General features: G+C 46.0%; 1 protein-coding gene across 1 annotated transcript in view; it reads right to left on the reverse strand.

Annotated features, from left to right (window-relative positions):
- The window catches only part of LOC110493375 (zinc finger protein 729), a 188761-nt gene that overhangs the window by 159195 nt on the left and 9348 nt on the right, over positions 1 to 20218 (reverse strand). The window contains 5 exon segments of the mRNA XM_036948726.1: positions 150 to 402; positions 4277 to 5292; positions 5479 to 5587; positions 5870 to 6795; positions 13343 to 13556. Of these exon segments, the coding sequence (XP_036804621.1) occupies positions 150 to 402; positions 4277 to 5292; positions 5479 to 5587; positions 5870 to 6795; positions 13343 to 13556 (2518 nt within the window).

A 20218-nucleotide genomic window follows, 5' to 3' on the forward strand; every position in this document is an offset into this window, starting at 1 on the left:
GAGTCAAGAGAAAATCTGAAATCCTGGCTGGAGGATTCCGGATTTCCTGTTTATTCCCTGCCGATTCCGGGAATCTTCCAACCAGGATTTCTGAAAAACCTGGGCATTTTGGGAAAGTTTACCTGACTCACAAACTCATCTCAACATACCAAGAAGAGAAGGATCCCAGTCCATTTCTTCTCCATCAGAATTAATCAGCCCAACAACTTCCTCCTCCTCTTCTTCCTCCTCCTCCTCCTCTTCTTCTTCTTCTTCCTCCTCCTCCTCCAGTTCTTCAGTTTTAATCTTCAGTCCAAGTGTTTGCTCCTCCTCTTTCACGTCAACAGTCCTCCCAGCAGTTTGAGTGGAGGCTTCACTCTGGCTCTGGTCAGAAGGCAGAGACTCTGTGGGTTTGTGCCCAGCCTGGTGAGAAAATAATAAACGTTTATTTAGGATGGAGAATAACAATCAAAATGGTGCAAATGGCCTTAAAATGTTATTTTTGGTCCACCAGCGACTAAAATGTCTTACCAGCTAAACTATTAATAATATCGGTGCTTAAATGACACCAACAAAACACAAAAAAACAGATGTGCATGCTTTGTCATGTTTCAAAAAACAATACATGTGTTGCTAGTAAAAAGTAATGTGGTATTTAGTCCAATCACTTTTTTGTGCAGGGCGGCAAATTCAAACAGAAATCTCATCATTCAAATTCAGCAAACATACAAGTATTTTATACAATTTTAAAAGGTAATCTTGTTGTTAATCCCACCAAAGTGTCCGATTTCAAAAAGGCTTTACAGCGAAAGCACACTAAACGATTATGTTAGGTCACCGCCAAGTCACAGAAAAAAAACAGCCATAAAGCAGAAATAGAGATAAAATGTATCACTAACCTTTGATGATCTTCATCAGATGACACTCATAGGACTTCATGTTACACAATACATGTATGTTTTGTTTGATAAAGTGCATATTAATATCCAAAAATCAAATTTTACATTGTCGTGTTATGTTCAGTAGTTCCAAAACATGCGGTGATTTTGCAGAGAGCCACATCAATTTACAGAAATACTCATTATAAACATTGATAAAAGATACAACTGTTATACATGGAACTTTAGATAAACTTATCCTTAATGCAACCGGTTTCTCAGATTTTTTTTTAACTTTACGGAAAAATACCATGCAATAATCTGAGTACAGCACTCGGAGACCAAAACAGCCAAACAGATATCCGCCATGTTGTGGAGTCAACATTAGTCAGAAATAGCGTTATAAATATTAACTTACCTTTGATGATCTTCATCAGAATGCACTCCCAGGAATCCCAGTTCCACAATAAATGTTTGATTTGTTCGATAAAGTTCATAATTTATGTCCAAATACCTCCTTGTTGTTCACGCGTTTAGTCCTGTAGTCCATATTAATGACGCCCGAGCAGACACGCGTTTACTAGGAGCAGACGAAAACTTAAAAGTTCCATTACAGTCCGTAGAAACATGTCAAACGAAGTATAGAATCAATCTATAGGATTTTTTAAACATAAATCTTCAATAATGTTCCAACCGGAGAATTCCCGTGTCTGTAGAAATGCAATGGAACGCAAGCTAACTTCCACGTGACCGCGCATGGTCAGCTGCTCCTGGCAGACCTCTGACTCGTTCCCCTCTCATTCGGCCCCCCTTCACAGTAGAAGCATCAAACAAGGTTCTAAAGACTGTTGACATCGAGTGGAAGCCTTAGGAAGTGCAAGATGACCAATATCCCACTGTATCTTCAATAGGGGATGAGTTGAAATGCCCAGCCATAAGAAGTTAAGGGCGGTGGGTTACCGTGGGAACGGGACTCGGTAGTCATGTTTGTGCTTGTGAGATTGAGTCTGACTAGTAGAAGTGCTACGTTCTCTTCCCTAGCGTGTTGAAACTCAAACATTGAAAAACCAACCTAGCTTGTGAACAAAACCACGTAGATCGAAAAGAAACACACCGTGACACTTCAGTCGACTTTTCTTTTCAAGTAAATTAGACAAACTTTTATACCTGTGCCCTGCGCTTCTAAAAATGAATATTTTAACTCAGCTCTTCACGTGAGCACAGCCCCCCAGCCAGTAGTCGCAGTTCTTGGACTTTGTGCGATTCATTTTCCAGTTAAGAAACAAAACCGGCAGATGGCAGGTGTTAATTTTAGGCCCTGGCCACCTGAATGAAGAGACGTTGGAGTCACTTTCCCAGGATACAGATTAAACTTCTGTGTTCTCGTGACAGCGCAGGTGGTTTCACACTGTCTAGGGGGCAGAGTCGACGAGACTCAAAGGAGACAGGAGACAGCGTGACAGGAGACAGCATGACAGGAGATAGGTGACAGCGTGATGCAAACAGACGGGCTTCTATTAAGATAAAAGGCTCATCTTGGATCTTCCAGAGCTCTACAGGGGTCGCTGCAGGACAGGACTAGCCAGACGCTGCAGGACAGGACTAGCCAGAGGCTGCAGGACAGGACTAGCCAGACGCTGCAGGACAGGACTAGCCAAACGCTGCAGGACAGGACTAGCCAAACGCTGCAGGACAGGACTAGCCAAACGGTGCAGGACAGGACTAGCCAAACGGTGCAGGACAGGACTAGCCAAACGGTGCAGGACAGGACTAGCCAAACGCTGCAGGACAGGACTAGCCAAAAGCTGCAGGACAGGACTAGCCAAACCTCAAGTGACATGTGCTCTTCAGAACGCTCTTTCCCCATAGTGAGAGCTGCAGACCTTGAAGTCTATAGGGAGTCCATTAGAGGGCTGCCTCACCCTTGTTAAGGGAACCACGCTCAGCTGGTATCAAGGCTGTGGCCCTGCTGCACCACAGTCCTGACTAAAATGCATGCTCAATGGAGAGTCTCCCAATGGATCATTTTTGTACATTTTTTATTTTATTTTACCTTTATTTAACTAGGCAAGTCAGTTAAAAACCAGTTATGCATTAGGGGGCGCTATTCAAATTTTTGGATGAAAAACGTTCCCGTTTTAAACAAGATATTTTGTCACGAAAAGATGCTCGACTATGCATATAATTGAAGCTTTGGAAAGAAAACACTATGACGTTTCCAAAACTGCAAAGATATTGTCTGTGAGTGCCACAGAACTGATGTTACAGGCGAAACCCAGATAAAAATCCAACCAGGAAGAGCCGCATTTTTTAAAACCGCCTCATGCCAATGACTCCTTATATGGATGTGAATGAGCTACGAATGAGTTGACGTCTTTTTACGCATTTCCATTGAAGAATAGCCGTAAGGGACCATATATCGCAAGTGGTCGGTCACATGGTGACTCCCGCAGAAAATCTTGCGTACAATACTGAGGTAGCCATTTTTCCAATCACTTCTTATGAGAAACCAACTGCCTCGACGGATATATTATCGAATAGATATGTTAAAAACACCTTGAGGATGGATCCTAAACAACGTTTGCCGTGTTTCTGTCGATATTATGGAGTTCATTTTGAAAAAAGTTTGGCGTTGTAGTGGTAGCATTTTCCGGTTGATTTCTCAGCCAAGCATGATGAACAAACTGGAGCTATTTCGCCTACAAAAATAATATTTTGGGAAAAAAAGAACATTTGCTATCTAACTGGGAGTCTCCTGAGTGAAAACATCCGAAGTTCTTCAAAAGTAAATGATTTAATTTGGTTGCTTTTCTTAGTTTCGTGAAAATGTTGCCTGCTGCCAGCAGAGCCTAGCATAGCATTATGCCATGATAAACTTACACAAATGCTTGTCTAGCGTTGGCTGTAACGCATATTTTGAAAATCTGAGACGGCAGTGTTGTTAACAAAAGGCTAAGCTTGTGTTTGAATATATTTATTTCATTTGCGATTTTCATGAATAGGAAAAGTTACTAGGGGTATTTATGTCCGCTGCGTTATGCTAATTCGTTTGAGGCTATGATTACGATCCCGGATCCGGGATTGCTCGTCGCAAGAGATTTTAAGAACAAATTCTTACTTAAGATGATAGCCTATCGGGGAACAGTGGGTTAACTGCCTTGTTCAGGGGCAGAACAACATATTTTTTACCTTGTAAACTCTGGGATTCGATCCAGCAACCTTTTGGTTACTGGCCCATTGCTCTAACGACAAGGCTAATACTTAGTCCAGGGCTAGTCTTAATCTGTATCTGGGATATGGGCCTTTAGAATTAAAGGTGAAAGATTGGCCCTATATGAAGGACAAAAGTTGAGCTTTATTGAGAGGACCACAGCAACTTGGACAAAAGTTGGGTTGATAGGATAATAATTTCCACCGACCTTGACCAGTATATTCGGGAAGACAGCAGCATCTTGTAGAAGTGGAATCCCACTCCCAGTAGCCTGGTTAAGGCTCACAGCACCACAGATCCCCGAAGAGTTACGCTGGTGTCTCAGTAGGTTCTCAGAGAGCGAGAACCTCATTCCACACCCGGAGCACTGATACGGTTTCTCTCCAGTGTGAACTCTCTGGTGTTTCAGCAGCTTTGACTCGATAGTGAAACTCTTCCCACATTCGGTGCATTGGTACAGGTTCTCCCCAGTGTGGATTCTCTGATGTTCCTTCAGCTTGGTTGAAGTGGAGAAGCTCTGGTCACAATGGAAACATTTGTAGAAGTTGACTCCAGTGTGTGATTGGGCATGTATTTTCAAGGACACCAGTTGAGCAAATCCCTTACCGCATTCTCCACATTGGTACGGCGTTTCTCCGGTGTGGAGTCGTTCATGCTTCACAAGTGTCCCAGATAGAGCAAAGCGCTTGGGGCAGTAGGAGCAGCAGTAAGGTCTCTCGCCAGTGTGCACTCTCTCGTGGTTCTTCAGCTTGGCCGCAGTGGAGAAAGTCTTTTCACAATGAGCACAGAGGAAAGGTTTCTCCCCTGTGTGTGTCTGTTGGTGAGATTTTAGGTGCGCCAACTGAGAAAAACTCTTCCCGCACTCGGGGCAGCTATAAGGTTTCTCACCCGAGTGCAACAACTGGTGTCTCTTCAAGTCTCCCATGTGAGTAAACCTGCTCCCGCAGTCAGAGCAGGGGTACGGCTTCTCTCCACTGTGCACTTTCTGGTGCGTCTTGAGGTTTGCGGCTTGGGAGAAGCCCTTCCCACACACCATACACTCGTAAGGCTTCTCTCCTGTGTGTGTTCTCTGGTGTAGCATTAGTTTGTAGGAGCTGGATAGTTCTTTTCCACACGTTGAGCAGATGTGAGGGCCCAGAGCTTTGTTGTTCTCCTGGTGTTGGTCAGGTCCTCCTAATGTAGAGGGACTCTCCTCACTCTCAGAGCAATGTTCAGGTCTCTCTGCTGTGGTAAAGAGGTCGTATGGATAAGTAAGCACCTCAAATATGTTAAGATTTGAGACTGTCAATAATATAGATGTTTCTTAATTTGGGTAATTGGAAATACACAATTTATTTAAATTTCCTAAAATAAAGTAAACGTGAATGTGTAGGCTAACCCATACCTTAATAAATTAATCTTTGAACTCACCAAAAGCAGGATCTTCCTCCTCTTCTTTTACTTTGACATCTGGTACTAGACTGAGACCAGACTCCTCTACAACTGTGGGTTCAACCTGGTTGTTTTGGTCAACATAAGCCTAGGGTTAATAATCAGACAACTCATTCAGTATAATATGTCAACAGCAGCATTATTCTTAGTTATATTGTGTTAAGGGCCTTAATGACTGGTTTAAGGGTGCAAAATTCCAGTAAGTTTCTTAAAAAATTCAAATTTTTTCCAGAAATACAGGTTGGAAGATTCCTGGAATCAGAAAGAAATAAGCAGGAAATCTGGAATCCACCAACACAGATTTAAAAAAAAAACTTATTAAGAAGGAAAATAAATACAAAATTGCACTGGATACACCATATAAACCTACCTTACTGGTACCGTCCACAGAGGTGGCCTCCTGCCGCTGTGACCCACCCTGTATACCTTCATGGATACGACGACGGTGACTGGTTCTATTCGCTGACGAGGAGAAACTCTTTCCGCAGTCGGAGCACTGGAATGGTTTCTCTCCGGTGTGAACCCTCTGGTGTCTTTTAAGGAGTGACGATGACGAGAACCTCTTCTCGCATTGAGAGCAGTGGTACGGTTTCTCTCCGGTGTGCTGGCGCATGTGTATCTTTAAGGTCCACGGCTGAGTGAATTCCTTCCCACATTCTGAGCAGCTGTACGGCTTGGCGGTACTATTCGCTTCGCTTATATGGGATTGTTCATGTCTTGTTAGAGAGCTTGGGAAAACAAAGGTCTTTTTGCATGTGGAACACTGGTAAGGTCTCTCCCCAGTGTGCATCCTCTGGTGCATCTTGAGCTCTGCTGCAGAGTTGCAGCCCCTCTCACACTCAGAGCATGGGAAAGGTTTTTTCATGCTGAGTCTCTGCTTCTCTCCGGCGTGCGTCATCATGTGGACCTTCAAGTGCCACATACGTGAGAAACTCTTCCCACACACAGAGCAGTGGCAAGGTTTCTCTCCGGTGTGTGTCCGATGGTGTAGTTTTAACTCTCCTTGGCTGACAAACCTCTTCCAACAGTTCTTTTCCGGGCAGATGTACGGTTTCTCTCCTGTGTGCAACCTCTCGTGTGTTTTGAGGGTCCCTGTATCACTGAATCTCTTCCCGCACACAGAGCAAGGATATGGTTTCTCTCCTGTGTGTGTTCTAAGATGTCTCTGTAGTTTTGATGGGTGAGGAAACTCTTTCCCACACTCCGGGCAGCGGTAAAACGTCTTCTTAGCTGTGCGATTCTCCTGGCGTCGTTCTGCTGATGCCTCGTCACTAGAGCTGGGGTTTGGACTCTCTCCTGTTACAACAGTAGGGATAAAACAAGAGTTATGGTGCGTCCCAGATGCTACCCTATTTCCTATATAGCACACTACTTTTGACCTGGCCCTATACAGGAACTAGGGTATCACAATCTACTGTAGCGCTCTAGGTTCATGTATTAAACTAATAAATCATCTCCTCGAGGGGCATTAAAGTATCATCAGAGGGATTTAAAGTATTGTCCATCTGTGGGTAGGCGGCTGTGGGTAGGAGGATGTGGGTAGGAGGCTGTGGGTAGGAGGCTGTGGGTAGGAGGCTGTGGGTAGGAGGATGTGGGTAGGAGGCTGTGGGTAGGGGGCTGTGGGTAGGAGGCTGTGGGTAGGAGGCTGTGGGTAGGAGGCCGTGGGTAGGAGGCCGTGGGTAGGAGGCCGTGGGTAGGGAGCCGTGGGTAGGGGGCTGTGGGTAGGAGGCTGTGGGTAGGGGGCTGTGGGTAGGGGGATGTGGGTAGGGGGCCGTGGGTAGGAGGCTGTGGGTAGAAGGCCGTGGGTAGGGGTCTGTGGGTAGGAGGCTGTGGGTAGGGGGCTGTGGGTAGAAGGCCGTGGGTAGGGGGCTGTGGGTAGGGGGCTGTGGGTAGGAGGCTGTGGGTAGGAGGCTGTGGGTAGGAGGCTGTGGGTAGAAGGCTGGGGGTAGGAGGCTGTGGGTAGAAGGCTGGGGGTAGGAGGCTGTGGGTAGGAGGCTGTGGGTAGGGGGCTGTGGGTAGGAGGCTGTGGGTAGAAGGCTGTGGGTAGAAGGCTGTGGGTAGGGGCTGTGGGTAGGAGTCTGTGGGTAGGAGGCTGTGGGTAGGGGGCCGTGGGTAGGAGGCTGTGGGTAGGAGGCTGTGGGTAGGGGGCTGTGGGTAGGAGGCTGTGGGTAGGGGGCCGTGGGTAGGAGGCTGTGGGTAGGAGGCTGTGGGTAGGAGGCCGTGGGTAGGGGGCCGTGGGTAGGAGGCTGTGGGTAGAAGGCCGTGGGTAGAAGGCTGTGGGTAGGGGGCTGTGGGTAGAAGGCCGTGGGTAGGGGGCTGTGGGTAGGAGGCTGTGGGTAGGGGGCTGTGGGTAGGGGGCTGTGGGTAGGGGGCTGTGGGTAGGGGGCTGTGGTTGGGGGCTGTGGGTAGAGGGCTGTGGGTAGAGGGCTGTGGGTAGGGGGCTGTGGGTAGGAGGCTGTGGGTAGGGGGCTGTGGGTAGGGGGCTGTGGGTAGGGGGCTGTGGGTAGGAGGCTGTGGGTAGAAGGCTGGGGGTAGGAGGCTGTGGGTAGGAGGCTGGGGGTAGGAGGCTGTGGGTAGGAGGCTGTGGGTAGGAGGCTGTGGGTAGGAGGCTGTGGGTAGAAGGCTGTGGGTAGAAGGCTGTGGGTAGGGGCTGTGGGTAGGAGGCTGTGGGTAGGGGGCCGTGGGTAGGAGGCTGTGGGTAGGAGGCTGTGGGTAGGGGGCTGTGGGTAGGAGGCTGTGGGTAGGGGGCTGTGGGTAGGAGGCTGTGGGTAGGAGGCTGTGGGTAGGGGGATGTGGGTAGGGGGCTGTGGGTAGAAGGCCGTGGGTAGGAGGCCGTGGGTAGAAGGCCGTGGGTAGGGGTCTGTGGGTAGGAGGCTGTGGGTAGGAGGCTGTGGGTAGGGGGCTGTGGGTAGAAGGCCGTGGGTAGGGGGCTGTGGGTAGAAGGCCGTGGGTAGGGGGCTGTGGGTAGGGGGCTGTGGGTAGGAGGCTGTGGGTAGGAGGCTGGGGGTAGGAGGCTGTGGGTAGAAGGCTGGGGGTAGGAGGCTGTGGGTAGGAGGCTGTGGGTAGGAGGCTGTGGGTAGGAGGCTGTGGGTAGGAGGCTGTGGGTAGAAGGCTGTGGGTAGAAGGCTGTGGGTAGGAGGCTGTGGGTAGGGGGCCGTGGGTAGGAGGCTGTGGGTAGGGGGCTGTGGGTAGGAGGCTGTGGGTAGGGGGCTGTGGGTAGGAGGCTGTGGGTAGGAGGCTGTGGGTAGGAGGCCGTGGGTAGGAGGCTGTGGGTAGAAGGCCGTGGGTAGAAGGCTGTGGGTAGGGGGCTGTGGGTAGAAGGCCGTGGGTAGGGGGCTGTGGGTAGGAGGCTGTGGGTAGGGGGCTGTGGGTAGGGGGCTGTGGGTAGGGGGCTGTGGGTAGGGGGCTGTGGTTGGGGGCTGTGGGTAGAGGGCTGTGGGTAGAGGGCTGTGGGTAGGGGGCTGTGGGTAGGAGGCTGTGGGTAGGGGGCTGTGGGTAGGGGGCTGTGGGTAGAGGGCTGTGGGTAGGAGGCTGTGGGTAGGAGGCTGTGGGTAGAAGGCTGGGGGTAGGAGGCTGTGGGTAGGAGGCTGTGGGTAGGAGGCTGTGGGTAGAAGGCTGTGGGTAGAAGGCTGTGGGTAGGGGGCTGTGGTTAGGAGGCTGTGGGTAGGGGGCTGTGGGTAGAAGGCTGTGGGTAGGAGGCCGTGGGTAGGGGGCCGTGGGTAGGGGGCCGTGGGTAGGAGGCTGTGGGTAGAAGGCCGTGGGTAGAAGGCTGTGGGTAGGGGGCTGTGGGTAGAAGGCCGTGGGTAGGGGGCTGTGGGTAGGAGGCTGTGGGTAGGGGGCTGTGGGTAGGGGGCTGTGGGTAGGGGGCTGTGGTTGGGGGCTGTGGGTAGAGGGCTGTGGGTAGAGGGCTGTGGGTAGGGGGCTGTGGGTAGGAGGCTGTGGGTAGGGGGCTGTGGGTAGGGGGCTGTGGGTAGGGGGCCGTGGGTAGGAGGCTGTGGGTAGGGAGCTGTGGGTAGGGGGCCGTGGGTAGGGGGCCGTGGGTAGGGGGCCGTGGGTAGGGGGCCGTGGATAGGGGGCTGTGGGTAGGGGGCCGTGGATAGGGGGCTGTGGGTAGGGGGCCGTGGGTAGGGGACCGTGGGTAGGAGGCCGTGACAGAAATAAAATAACACTATATCTGTCTGTCTCAAGACAATAAATAACCATCCAAACCATTTAAAATAGGCAAACATTAATTTTAGGGATTAAAAAAAATAAAAAAAGTTGGATGTGTCTGACTAGGACTTTATCGCCCCCCCTGTCGATGAAAGTTTGCATCACGTGGAATTAAAATCGCCCCGGCAACAAGGAAAGCAGGTCCGGGACCAGACTAATTAATTGCCCACATGGGACAATAAAGCTGGAATCTTTAATGGTGAAACTAACACGTGAAACTAAAGACGTTACTGTAAACAACCAACACAGTTCTTTCCCCCTCAGACATCACTACAGCCAACACTGTTCTTTTCCCCTCAGACATCATTACAGCCATCACTGTTCTTTCCCCCCACAGACACCATTACAGTCAACACTGTTCTTTCCTTCTCATACATCACTACAGCCAACACTGTTCTTTCCCCCTCAGACATCATTACAACCAACACTGTTCTTTCCCCCCTCAGACATCACTACAGACAACACTGTTCTTTCCCCCCTCAGACATCATTACAGCCAACACTGTTCTTTCCCCCCTCAGACATCATTACAGCCAACACTGTTATTTTCCTCCTCAGACATCATTACAGCCAACACTGTTCTTTCCCCCCACAGACATCATTACAGCCAACACTGTTCTTTCCCCCCTCAGACATCATTACAACCAACACTGTTCTTTCCCCCCACAAACATCATTACAGCCAACACTGTTCTTTCCCCCCCTCAGACATCATTACAGCCAACACTGTTCTTTCCCCCCTCAGACATCATTACAGCCAACACTGTTATTTTCCTCCTCAGACATCATTACAGCCAACACTGTTCTTTCCCCCCTCAGACATCATTACAACCAACACTGTTCTTTCCCCCCCAGACATCATTACAGCCAACACTGTTCTTTCCCCCCTCAGACATCATTACAACCAACACTGTTATTTTTCTCCTCAGACATCATTACAGCCAACACTGTTCTTTCCCCCCTCAGACATCATTACAGCCAACACTGTTCTTTCCCCCCTCAGACATCATTACAGCCAACACTGTTCTTTCCCCCCTCAGACATCATTACAACCAACACTGTTCTTTCCCCCCACAGACATCATTACAACCAACACTGTTCTTTCCCCCCACAGACATCATTACAACCAACACTGTTCTTTCCCCCCCAGACATCATTACAACCAACACTGTTCTTTCCCCCCACAGACATCATTACAACCAACACTGTTCTTTCCCCCCACAGACATCATTACAGCCAACACTGTTCTTTCCCCCCACAGACATCATTACAACCAACACTGTTCTTTCCCCCCACAGACATCATTACAACCAACACTGTTCTTTCCCCCCCAGACATCATTACAACCAACACTGTTCTTTCCCCCCACAGACATCATTACAACCAACACTGTTCTTTCCCCCCACAGACATCATTACAACCAACACTGTTCTTTCCCCCCCAGACATCATTACAACCAACACTGTTCTTTCCCCCCACAGACATCATTACAACCAACACTGTTCTTTCCCCCCACAGACATCATTACAGCCAACACTGTTATTTCCCCCCTCAGACATCATTACAACCAACACTGTTCTTTCCCCCCACAAACATCATTACAGCCAACACTGTTATTTCCCCCCTCAGACATCATTACAGCCAACACTGTTCTTTCCCCCCTCAGACATCATTACAACCAACACTGTTCTTTCCCCCCACAAACATCATTACAGCCAACACTGTTATTTCCCCCCTCAGACATCATTACAGCCAACACTGTTCTTTCCCCCCTCAGACATCATTACAACCAACAGTGTTCTTTCCCCCCACAGACATCATTACAACCAACACTGTTCTTTCCCCCCACAGACATCATTACAACCAACACTGTTCTTCCCCCCCAGACATCATTACAACCAACACTGTTCTTTCCCCCCACAGACATCATTACAACCAACACTGTTCTTTCCCCCCACAGACATCATTACAACCAACACTGTTCTTTCCCCCCCAGACATCATTACAACCAACACTGTTCTTTCCCCCCACAGACATCATTACAACCAACACTGTTCTTTCCCCCCACAGACATCATTACAGCCAACACTGTTATTTCCCCCCTCAGACATCATTACAACCAACACTGTTCTTTCCCCCCACAAACATCATTACAGCCAACACTGTTATTTCCCCCCTCAGACATCATTACAGCCAACACTGTTCTTTCCCCCCTCAGACATCATTACAGCCAACACTGTTCTTTACACCCTCAGACAGACATCATTACAACCAACACTGTTCTTTCCCCCCTCAGACATCATTACAACCAACACTGTTATTTTCCTCCTCAGACATCATTACAACCAACACTGTTATTTTCCTCCTCAGACATCATTACAGCCAACACTGTTCTTTCCCCCCTCAGACATCATTACAACCAACACTGTTATTTTTCTCCTCAGACATCATTACAGCCAACACTGTTCTTTCCCCCCTCAGACATCATTACAACCAACACTGTTATTTTCCTCCTCAGACATCATTACAGCCAACACTGTTCTTTCCCCCCTCAGACATCATTACAACCAACACTGTTCTTTCCCCCCACAGACATCATTACAACCAACACTGTTCTTTCCCCCCACAGACATCATTACAACCAACACTGTTCTTTCCCCCCCAGACATCATTACAACCAACACTGTTCTTTCCCCCCACAGACATCATTACAACCAACACTGTTCTTTCCCCCCACAGACATCATTACAGCCAACACTGTTATTTCCCCCCTCAGACATCATTACAACCAACACTGTTCTTTCCCCCCACAAACATCATTACAGCCAACACTGTTCTTTCCCCCCTCAGACATCATTACAGCCAACACTGTTCTTTCCCCCCTCAGACATCATTACAGCCAACACTGTTCTTTACACCCTCAGACAGACATCATTACAACCAACACTGTTATTTTCCTCCTCAGACATCATTACAACCAACACTGTTATTTTCCTCCTCAGACATCACTACAGCCAACACTGTTCTTTCCCCCCTCAGACATCATTACAACCAACACTGTTATTTTCCTCCTCAGACATCATTACAACCAACACTGTTATTTTCCTCCTCAGACATCATTACAACCAACACTGTTATTTCCTCCTCAGACATCATTACAACCAACACTGTTATTTTCCTCCTCAGACATCATTACAGCCAACACTGTTATTTTCCTCCTCAGACATCATTACAACCAACACTGTTATTTTCCTCCTCAGACATCATTACAACCAACACTGTTATTTCCTCCTCAGACATCATTACAACCAACACTGTTATTTTCCTCCTCAGACATCATTACAGCCAACACTGTTATTTTTCTCCTCAGACATCATTACAACCAACACTGTTATTTTCCTCCTCAGACATTGCATGGGTGACAGAACAGCAGATACTGCAACAACAAAAAATACCAAGCTGCTCACATCCGTTTCATCTACAAAACATAAGAATTAACAAAGAGTCTGTCTGGGGCAAACAGTGGATCCGTTTCCCCTAATGAGGAATCCATCTTTAAAAACTCATCAAATTGCATTGCCCTCTTGAGAGAGAACCATTTTATTTCTAGTTAACATTCAGTCGGCTACTTACCTGTATAATTAAAACTCCACTCCTCTAAATCTTCCTCCTCCTCTTTGACTACGATGTTAAATCTAGGTATTTCACTGAAGCTGTCAAGGCCTCCAGCGTAACCAATCTCCTGCCCCTGCGGTGTGTGGTCCCGGTCACCGTGGTTACCGTCAGGACCCAGTGACAGCGTTGGTCGGGGTTCAGTTGAGCAGGATGGGGACGGCCCACCAAAGTCCTAGAATACAGAATCAAATTGTATTTAAATCGCAACACACTGTATAGTAAAACAAACAGTCGGTGCCACTTGTCAGTTAAAAAAAACGACATCATCATTTAAGAACCACCTTCTCCTGACTCATTAGCCTGCTGTGGGTTAACAAGCCTGTATAAAAGGGACTCTACGGTGACCCTTGACCCTATTCACACTCATTAGCCTGCTGTGGGTTAACAAGCCTGTATGTAAGGTATTCTACGGTGACCCTTGACCCTATTCACACTCATTAGCCTGCTGTGGGTTAACAAGCCTGTATGTAAGGTATTCTACGGTGACCCTTGACCCTATTCACACTCATTAGCCTGCTGTGGGGTTACAAGCCTATTCTTCGGTGACCCTTGACCCTATTCACACTCATTAGCCTGCTGTGGGGTTACAAGCCTGTATGAAAGGTATTCTACGGTGACCCTTGACCCTATTCCCTCAGAGAGTCTCAGGGAGAGTAGGAATATGCACACACAAAAAAATAAATAACACATTTCCAATTCACATGTGTGTTTAATACATACTGGTACATGTGTGTATTAATACATACTGGTACATGTGTGTATTAATACATACTGGCACATGTGTGTTTAATACATACTGGTACATGTGTGTATTAATACATACTGGTACATGTGTGTATTAATACATACTGGTACATGTGTGTATTAATACATACTGGTACATGTGTGTAGTAATACATACTGGTACATGTGTGTATTAATACATACTGGTACATGTGTGTATTAATACATACTGGTACGTTATGACTAAAGGCCCTGACAATAAAGACTATGACTACAGGCCCTGACAATAAAGACTATGACTACAGGCCCTGACAATAAAGACTATGACTACAGGCCCTGACAATAAAGACTATGACTACAGGCCCTGACAATAAAGACTATGACTACAGGCCCTGACAATAAAGACTATGACTACAGGCCCTGACAATAAAGACTATGACTACAGGCCCTGACAATAAAGACTACGACTACAGGCCCTGACAATAAAGACTACGACTACAGGCCCTGACAATAAAGACTACGACTACAGGCCCTGACAATAAAGACTACGACTACAGGCCCTGACAATAAAGACTATGACTACAGGCCCTGACAATAAAGACTATGACTACAGGCCCTGACAATAAAGACTATGACTACAGGCCCTGACAATAAAGACTATGACTACAGGCCCTGACAATAAAGACTATGACTACAGGCCCTGACAATAAAGACTATGACTACAGGCCCTGACAATAAAGACTATGACTACAGGCCCTGACAATAAAGACTATGACTACAGGCCCTGACAATAAAGACTATGACTACAGGCCCTGACAATAAAGACTATGACTACAGGCCCTGACAAAGACTATGACTACAGGCCCTGACAAAGACTATGACTACAGGCCCTGACAACAAAGACTATGACTACAGGCCATGACAATAAAGACTGACTACAGGCCCTGACAATAAAGACTATGACTACAGGCCCTGACAATAAAGACTGACTACAGGCCCTGACAATAAAGACTATGACTACAGGCCCTGACAATAAAGACTATGACTACAGGCCCTGACAATAAAGACTATGACTACAGGCCCTGACAATAAAGACTGACTAAAGGCCCTGACAATAAAGACTGACTACAGGCCCTGACAATAAAGACTATGACTACAGGCCCTGACAATAAAGACTATGACTACAGGCCCTGACAATAAAGACTATGACTACAGGCCCTGACAATAAAGACTATGACTACAGGCCCTGACAATAAAGACTGACTACAGGCCCTGACAATAAAGACTATGACTACAGGCCCTGACAATAAAGACTATGACTACAGGCCCTGACAATAAAGACTATGACTACAGGCCCTGACAATAAAGACTATGACTACAGGCCCTGACAATAAAGACTATGACTACAGGCCCTGACAATAAAGACTATGACTACAGGCCCTGACAATAAAGACTATGACTACAGGCCCTGACAATAAAGACTATGACTACAGGCCCTGACAATAAAGACTATGACTACAGGCCCTGACAAAGACTATGACTACAGGCCCTGACAAAGACTATGACTACAGGCCCTGACAATAAAGACTATGACTACAGGCCCTGACAATAAAGACTATGACTACAGGCCCTGACAATAAAGACTATGACTACAGGCCCTGACAATAAAGACTATGACTACAGGCCCTGACAATAAAGACTATGACTACAGGCCCTGACAATAAAGACTACGACTACAGGCCCTGACAATAAAGACTACGACTACAGGCCCTGACAATAAAGACTATGACTACAGGCCCTGACAATAAAGACTATGACTACAGGCCCTGACAATAAAGACTGACTACAGGCCCTGACAATAAAGACTATGACTACAGGCCCTGACAATAAAGACTGACTACAGGCCCTGACAATAAAGACTGACTACAGGCCCTGACAATAAAGACTATGACTACAGGCCCTGACAGACAACACTGTTCTTTCTCCTCTCAGCCCAGTTTCCCAACAGCGCCTTGAAGATGTAGTCCGTGATCTTAAGCGCTCACAAATTTGTAACATATTGAACAAATTGGATTTGTATCATATCATGAATTGCAAAAAAATAAAAATAACTACATAAAAGGAGGAAGTGCACAATTTTCGGGGGGGGGGGGGGGGGTGCTCGTTGTGGCTCGTGAACTCTACATTCACAACTACTGGCTGCTGTTAAAAGCTCTGGAGCATCACTTTAACACTAAAGTGCATCGTTAGAACCTTCGTAGGAGCATCACTAAATCTCTGAGCTGTTTCTCAGTTGTCTTCGTAGGAGCATCACTAAATCTCTGAGCTGTTTCTCAGTTGTCTTCGTAGCAGCATCACTAAATCTCTGAGCTGTTTCTCAGTTGTCTTCGTAGGAGCATCACTAAATCTCTGAGCTGTTTCTCAGTTGTCTTCGTAGCAGCATCACTAAATCTCTGAGCTGTTTCTCAGTTGTCTTCGTAGGAGCATCACTAAATCTCTGAGCTGTTTCTCAGTTGTCTTCGTAGGAGCATCACTAAATCTCTGAGCTGTTTCTCAGTTGTCTTCGTAGGAGCATCACTAAATCTCTGAGCTGTTTCTCAGTTGTCTTCGTAGGAGCATCACTAAATCTCTGAGCTGTTTCTCAGTTGTCTTCGTAGGAGCATCACTAAATCTCTGAGCTGTTTCTCAGTTGTCTTCGTAGGAGCATCACTAAATCTCTGAGCTGTTTCTCAGTTGTCTTCGTAGGAGCATCACTAAATCTCTGAGCTGTTTCTCAGTTGTCTTCGTAGCAGCATCACTAAATCTCTGAGCTGTTTCTCAGTTGTCTTCGTAGGAGCATCACTAAATCTCTGAGCTGTTTCTCAGTTGTCTTCGTAGGAGCATCACTAAATCTCTGAGCTGTTTCTCAGTTGTCTTCGTAGGAGCATCACTAAATCTCTGAGCTGTTTCTCAGTTGTCTTCGTAGGAGCATCACTAAATCTCTGAGCTGTTTCTCTGTTGTCTTCGTAGGAGCATCACTAAATCTCTGAGCTGTTTCTCAGTTGTACTTGAAAATGCTTGTTATTCACTAACCACCTCAGACCACTCAGAACAGCTCAATGTGTCGTTGACACCTACTCATTCAAGGGTTTCTTTATTTTTACTATTTTCTACATTGTAGAATAATCGTGAAGACATAAACTATAAAATAACACATATGGAATCATGTAGTAACCAAAATAAGTGTTATACAAGATAAAATATATTTCATATTTGAGATTCTTCAAAAGGAGCCCCCCTTTGCACACTCTAGGCATTCTCTCAACCAGCTTCATGAGGTAATCACCTGGAATGCTTTTCAATTAACAGGTGTGCCTTTCCTTCTTAATGCATCCTTCTTTCCTTCTTAATGCATTAATATGAAATAACTGGCTCTCATGAGGAAAGGAAGACCCCGAATGATCTCTACTGAAGAGGATACATTCATTAGAGTTAACTGCACCTCAGATTGCAGCCCAAATAAATGCTTCAGAGTTCAAGTAACAGACACATCTCAACATCAACTGTTCAGAGGAGACTGTGTGAATCAGGCCTTCATGTTCCAATTGTTGCTAAGAAACCACTACTAAATGACACCAATAATAAGAAGACACTTGCTTGGGCCAAGAAACACGATCAATGGACATTAGACCGGTGGAAATCTGTCCTTTGGTCTGATGAGTCCAAATTTTTCATTCCAACCGCCTTGTATTTGAATCTCTGCATGGGTGGTTCCCACGTGAAGTATGGAGGAGGTGGTGTGAGGATGCTTTGCTGGTGACACTGTTGGTGATTTATTTAGAATTCAAGGCACACTTAACCAGCACGGCTACCACAGAATTCTGCAGCGATACACCTTCCCCTCTGGTTTGCGCTTATTGAGAATATAATTTGTTTTTCAACAGGACAATGAACCAACACATCCAGGCTGTGTAAGGGCTATTTGACAAAGAAGGAGAGTGGAGTGCTGCATCAGATGACCTGGCCTCCACAATCATCTGACCTATCTGATACATTTTATCGCCATTTCTGACTTTTGTTACTCGTCTACTTGGCTAGTGACTGTTTGTAATGATTTGTCTGCTGGGCGCTGTTCTCAGATAATCGCATGGTTTGCTTTCGCCGTAAAGCCTTTTTGAAATGTGACACCGTGGTTGGATGAACAAGAAGTTCATCTTTAAACCGATGTATAACACTTGTATGTTTTATTAATTTTTATAATGAGTATTTCTGTTTTTGAATTTGGCACTCTGCAATTTCACTGAATGATGGCCAGGTGGGACGGGAGCGTTAAACTGGTATACTTCATTTTCTACAATTTTCTTTAACCAACTTTGGTCTTTAATGCATTAAAATTAATCACTTACCTTTGATGATCTTCATATGGTTACACTCACAAGTCTCCCAGTTACCCAATAAATGTTAATTTTGTTCGATCAAGTCCCTCTTTATATCCAAAAACCTGTCGGCCGACAGACAAGCTCCTTACTTTACTTCCACTTCCACTTGCCTCTTCCATTTTCGCGGTTTTGGGTAGAGCAGACATTTCCATATATTTTTGTTAGCTGCATGTAGGGATGAAGCGGTTACCGGTTTCACGATAAAACACGGTACAATTCCAGACGGTTAGTAATACCGTTTCAAATTTGAATTATCATTAAAACCGTGTTTGATTACCGCGGTTTGAAAAACTCACGGTCAAAACAGTCAAACAAAGTTAGCGACAGTCTGACGCCGCATCGCGGGTTTGGTTTTGTGTGAAAACAAGGCGGAAGGCAGTGACGGCGCTTGGGAGATTTTTTCAGCCTTCCTAAGAGGACCAAATCTGAAGTGTGGTCGTATTTTGGGTTTTACAAGAGTGCTGAGGGAAACTTAATCGAAGATGGTCACCCTATCTGCAGAACATGCAACAAGGCACATGGTTTGCTGCAACTACTGACCTCTGGACCAGTGAAAGTGGTTCAACCCCACATCAGCTTCACTATCCATTACCTCACCCCAAACTGGCAACTGGAATCAAACTGCCTGGAAGCACAGTTCTTCCCAGAAGATCACTCGGCTCACACAACATCAGAGAATTGAGAATATGCTGGTTTTCTGGAAGAATGGGGAGATCAACAAGAAAGACCCGGTCTGCATAACCACAGACAACACAACAAACATGATCAAGGCGTTTGAAGGGTTCTGTGACTTGGGTGCTTTGGCCATCATTTAAATCTGGCCATCTCAAAAGGCTCTGAAAATTCAGAGCGTTGACACAGCAGTCAAGGCCTGCCATCATCTGGTCCAAGGCTTCTCACGAAGCCGGGAAGAGAAGAAAAGAACTGACAACACCGACAACACCGACAACACGATAACATTTTCATAACGTTTCATCTCTAACTGCATGTGTGACATAACACCACCAGTCCCATGTATATCATTTACAAAGATTATACCTTTTCAAAACATTTTTTCATTAATTTTATGTAATGAATTAGTATATTTCAGTTGAACCATATTATTTGTTGTGTTATTTCTGGTGGATTAAATTGAAATTGCAACTAACTTTCTATGGCTTGTTTTGAAAAAAATGGAGATATTTCGGAGATGATTTCATTTTAATATAACCGGAAGTACACCAAACATCTTAGTTTTGCACGACTAAAATCTCCTCAGCACTTTGAGATATCAGCTGATGTACGAAGGGCTATATAAATACATTTGATTTGATCTCTAACTGCATGTGTGACATAACTCCACCAGTCCCATGTATATCATTTACAAAGATTATACCTTTTCAAAAAAAAAAAATCTATTTTATGTAATGAATTAGTATATTTGAGTTGAACCATATTATTTGTTGTGTTATTTCTGGTGGATTAAATTGAAATTGCAACTAACTTTCTATGGCTTGTTTTAAAAAAAAAAAATGGAGATATTTGGGAGATGATTTCATTTTAATATAACCGGAAGTACACCAAACATCTTAGTTTTGCACGACTAAGATCTCCTCAGCAAAAAAACGTCAATTTATAACAGATTTCTTGAGTCATCTCTGAAGTTAATTTGGACTATTTTGAGTCCAACTGTATATTGGCTACGGCGTCTCAA

The sequence above is a fragment of the Oncorhynchus mykiss genome, chromosome 17 (genome assembly GCF_013265735.2).
Source record: "Oncorhynchus mykiss isolate Arlee chromosome 17, USDA_OmykA_1.1, whole genome shotgun sequence".
Taxonomy (NCBI): domain Eukaryota; kingdom Metazoa; phylum Chordata; class Actinopteri; order Salmoniformes; family Salmonidae; genus Oncorhynchus; species Oncorhynchus mykiss.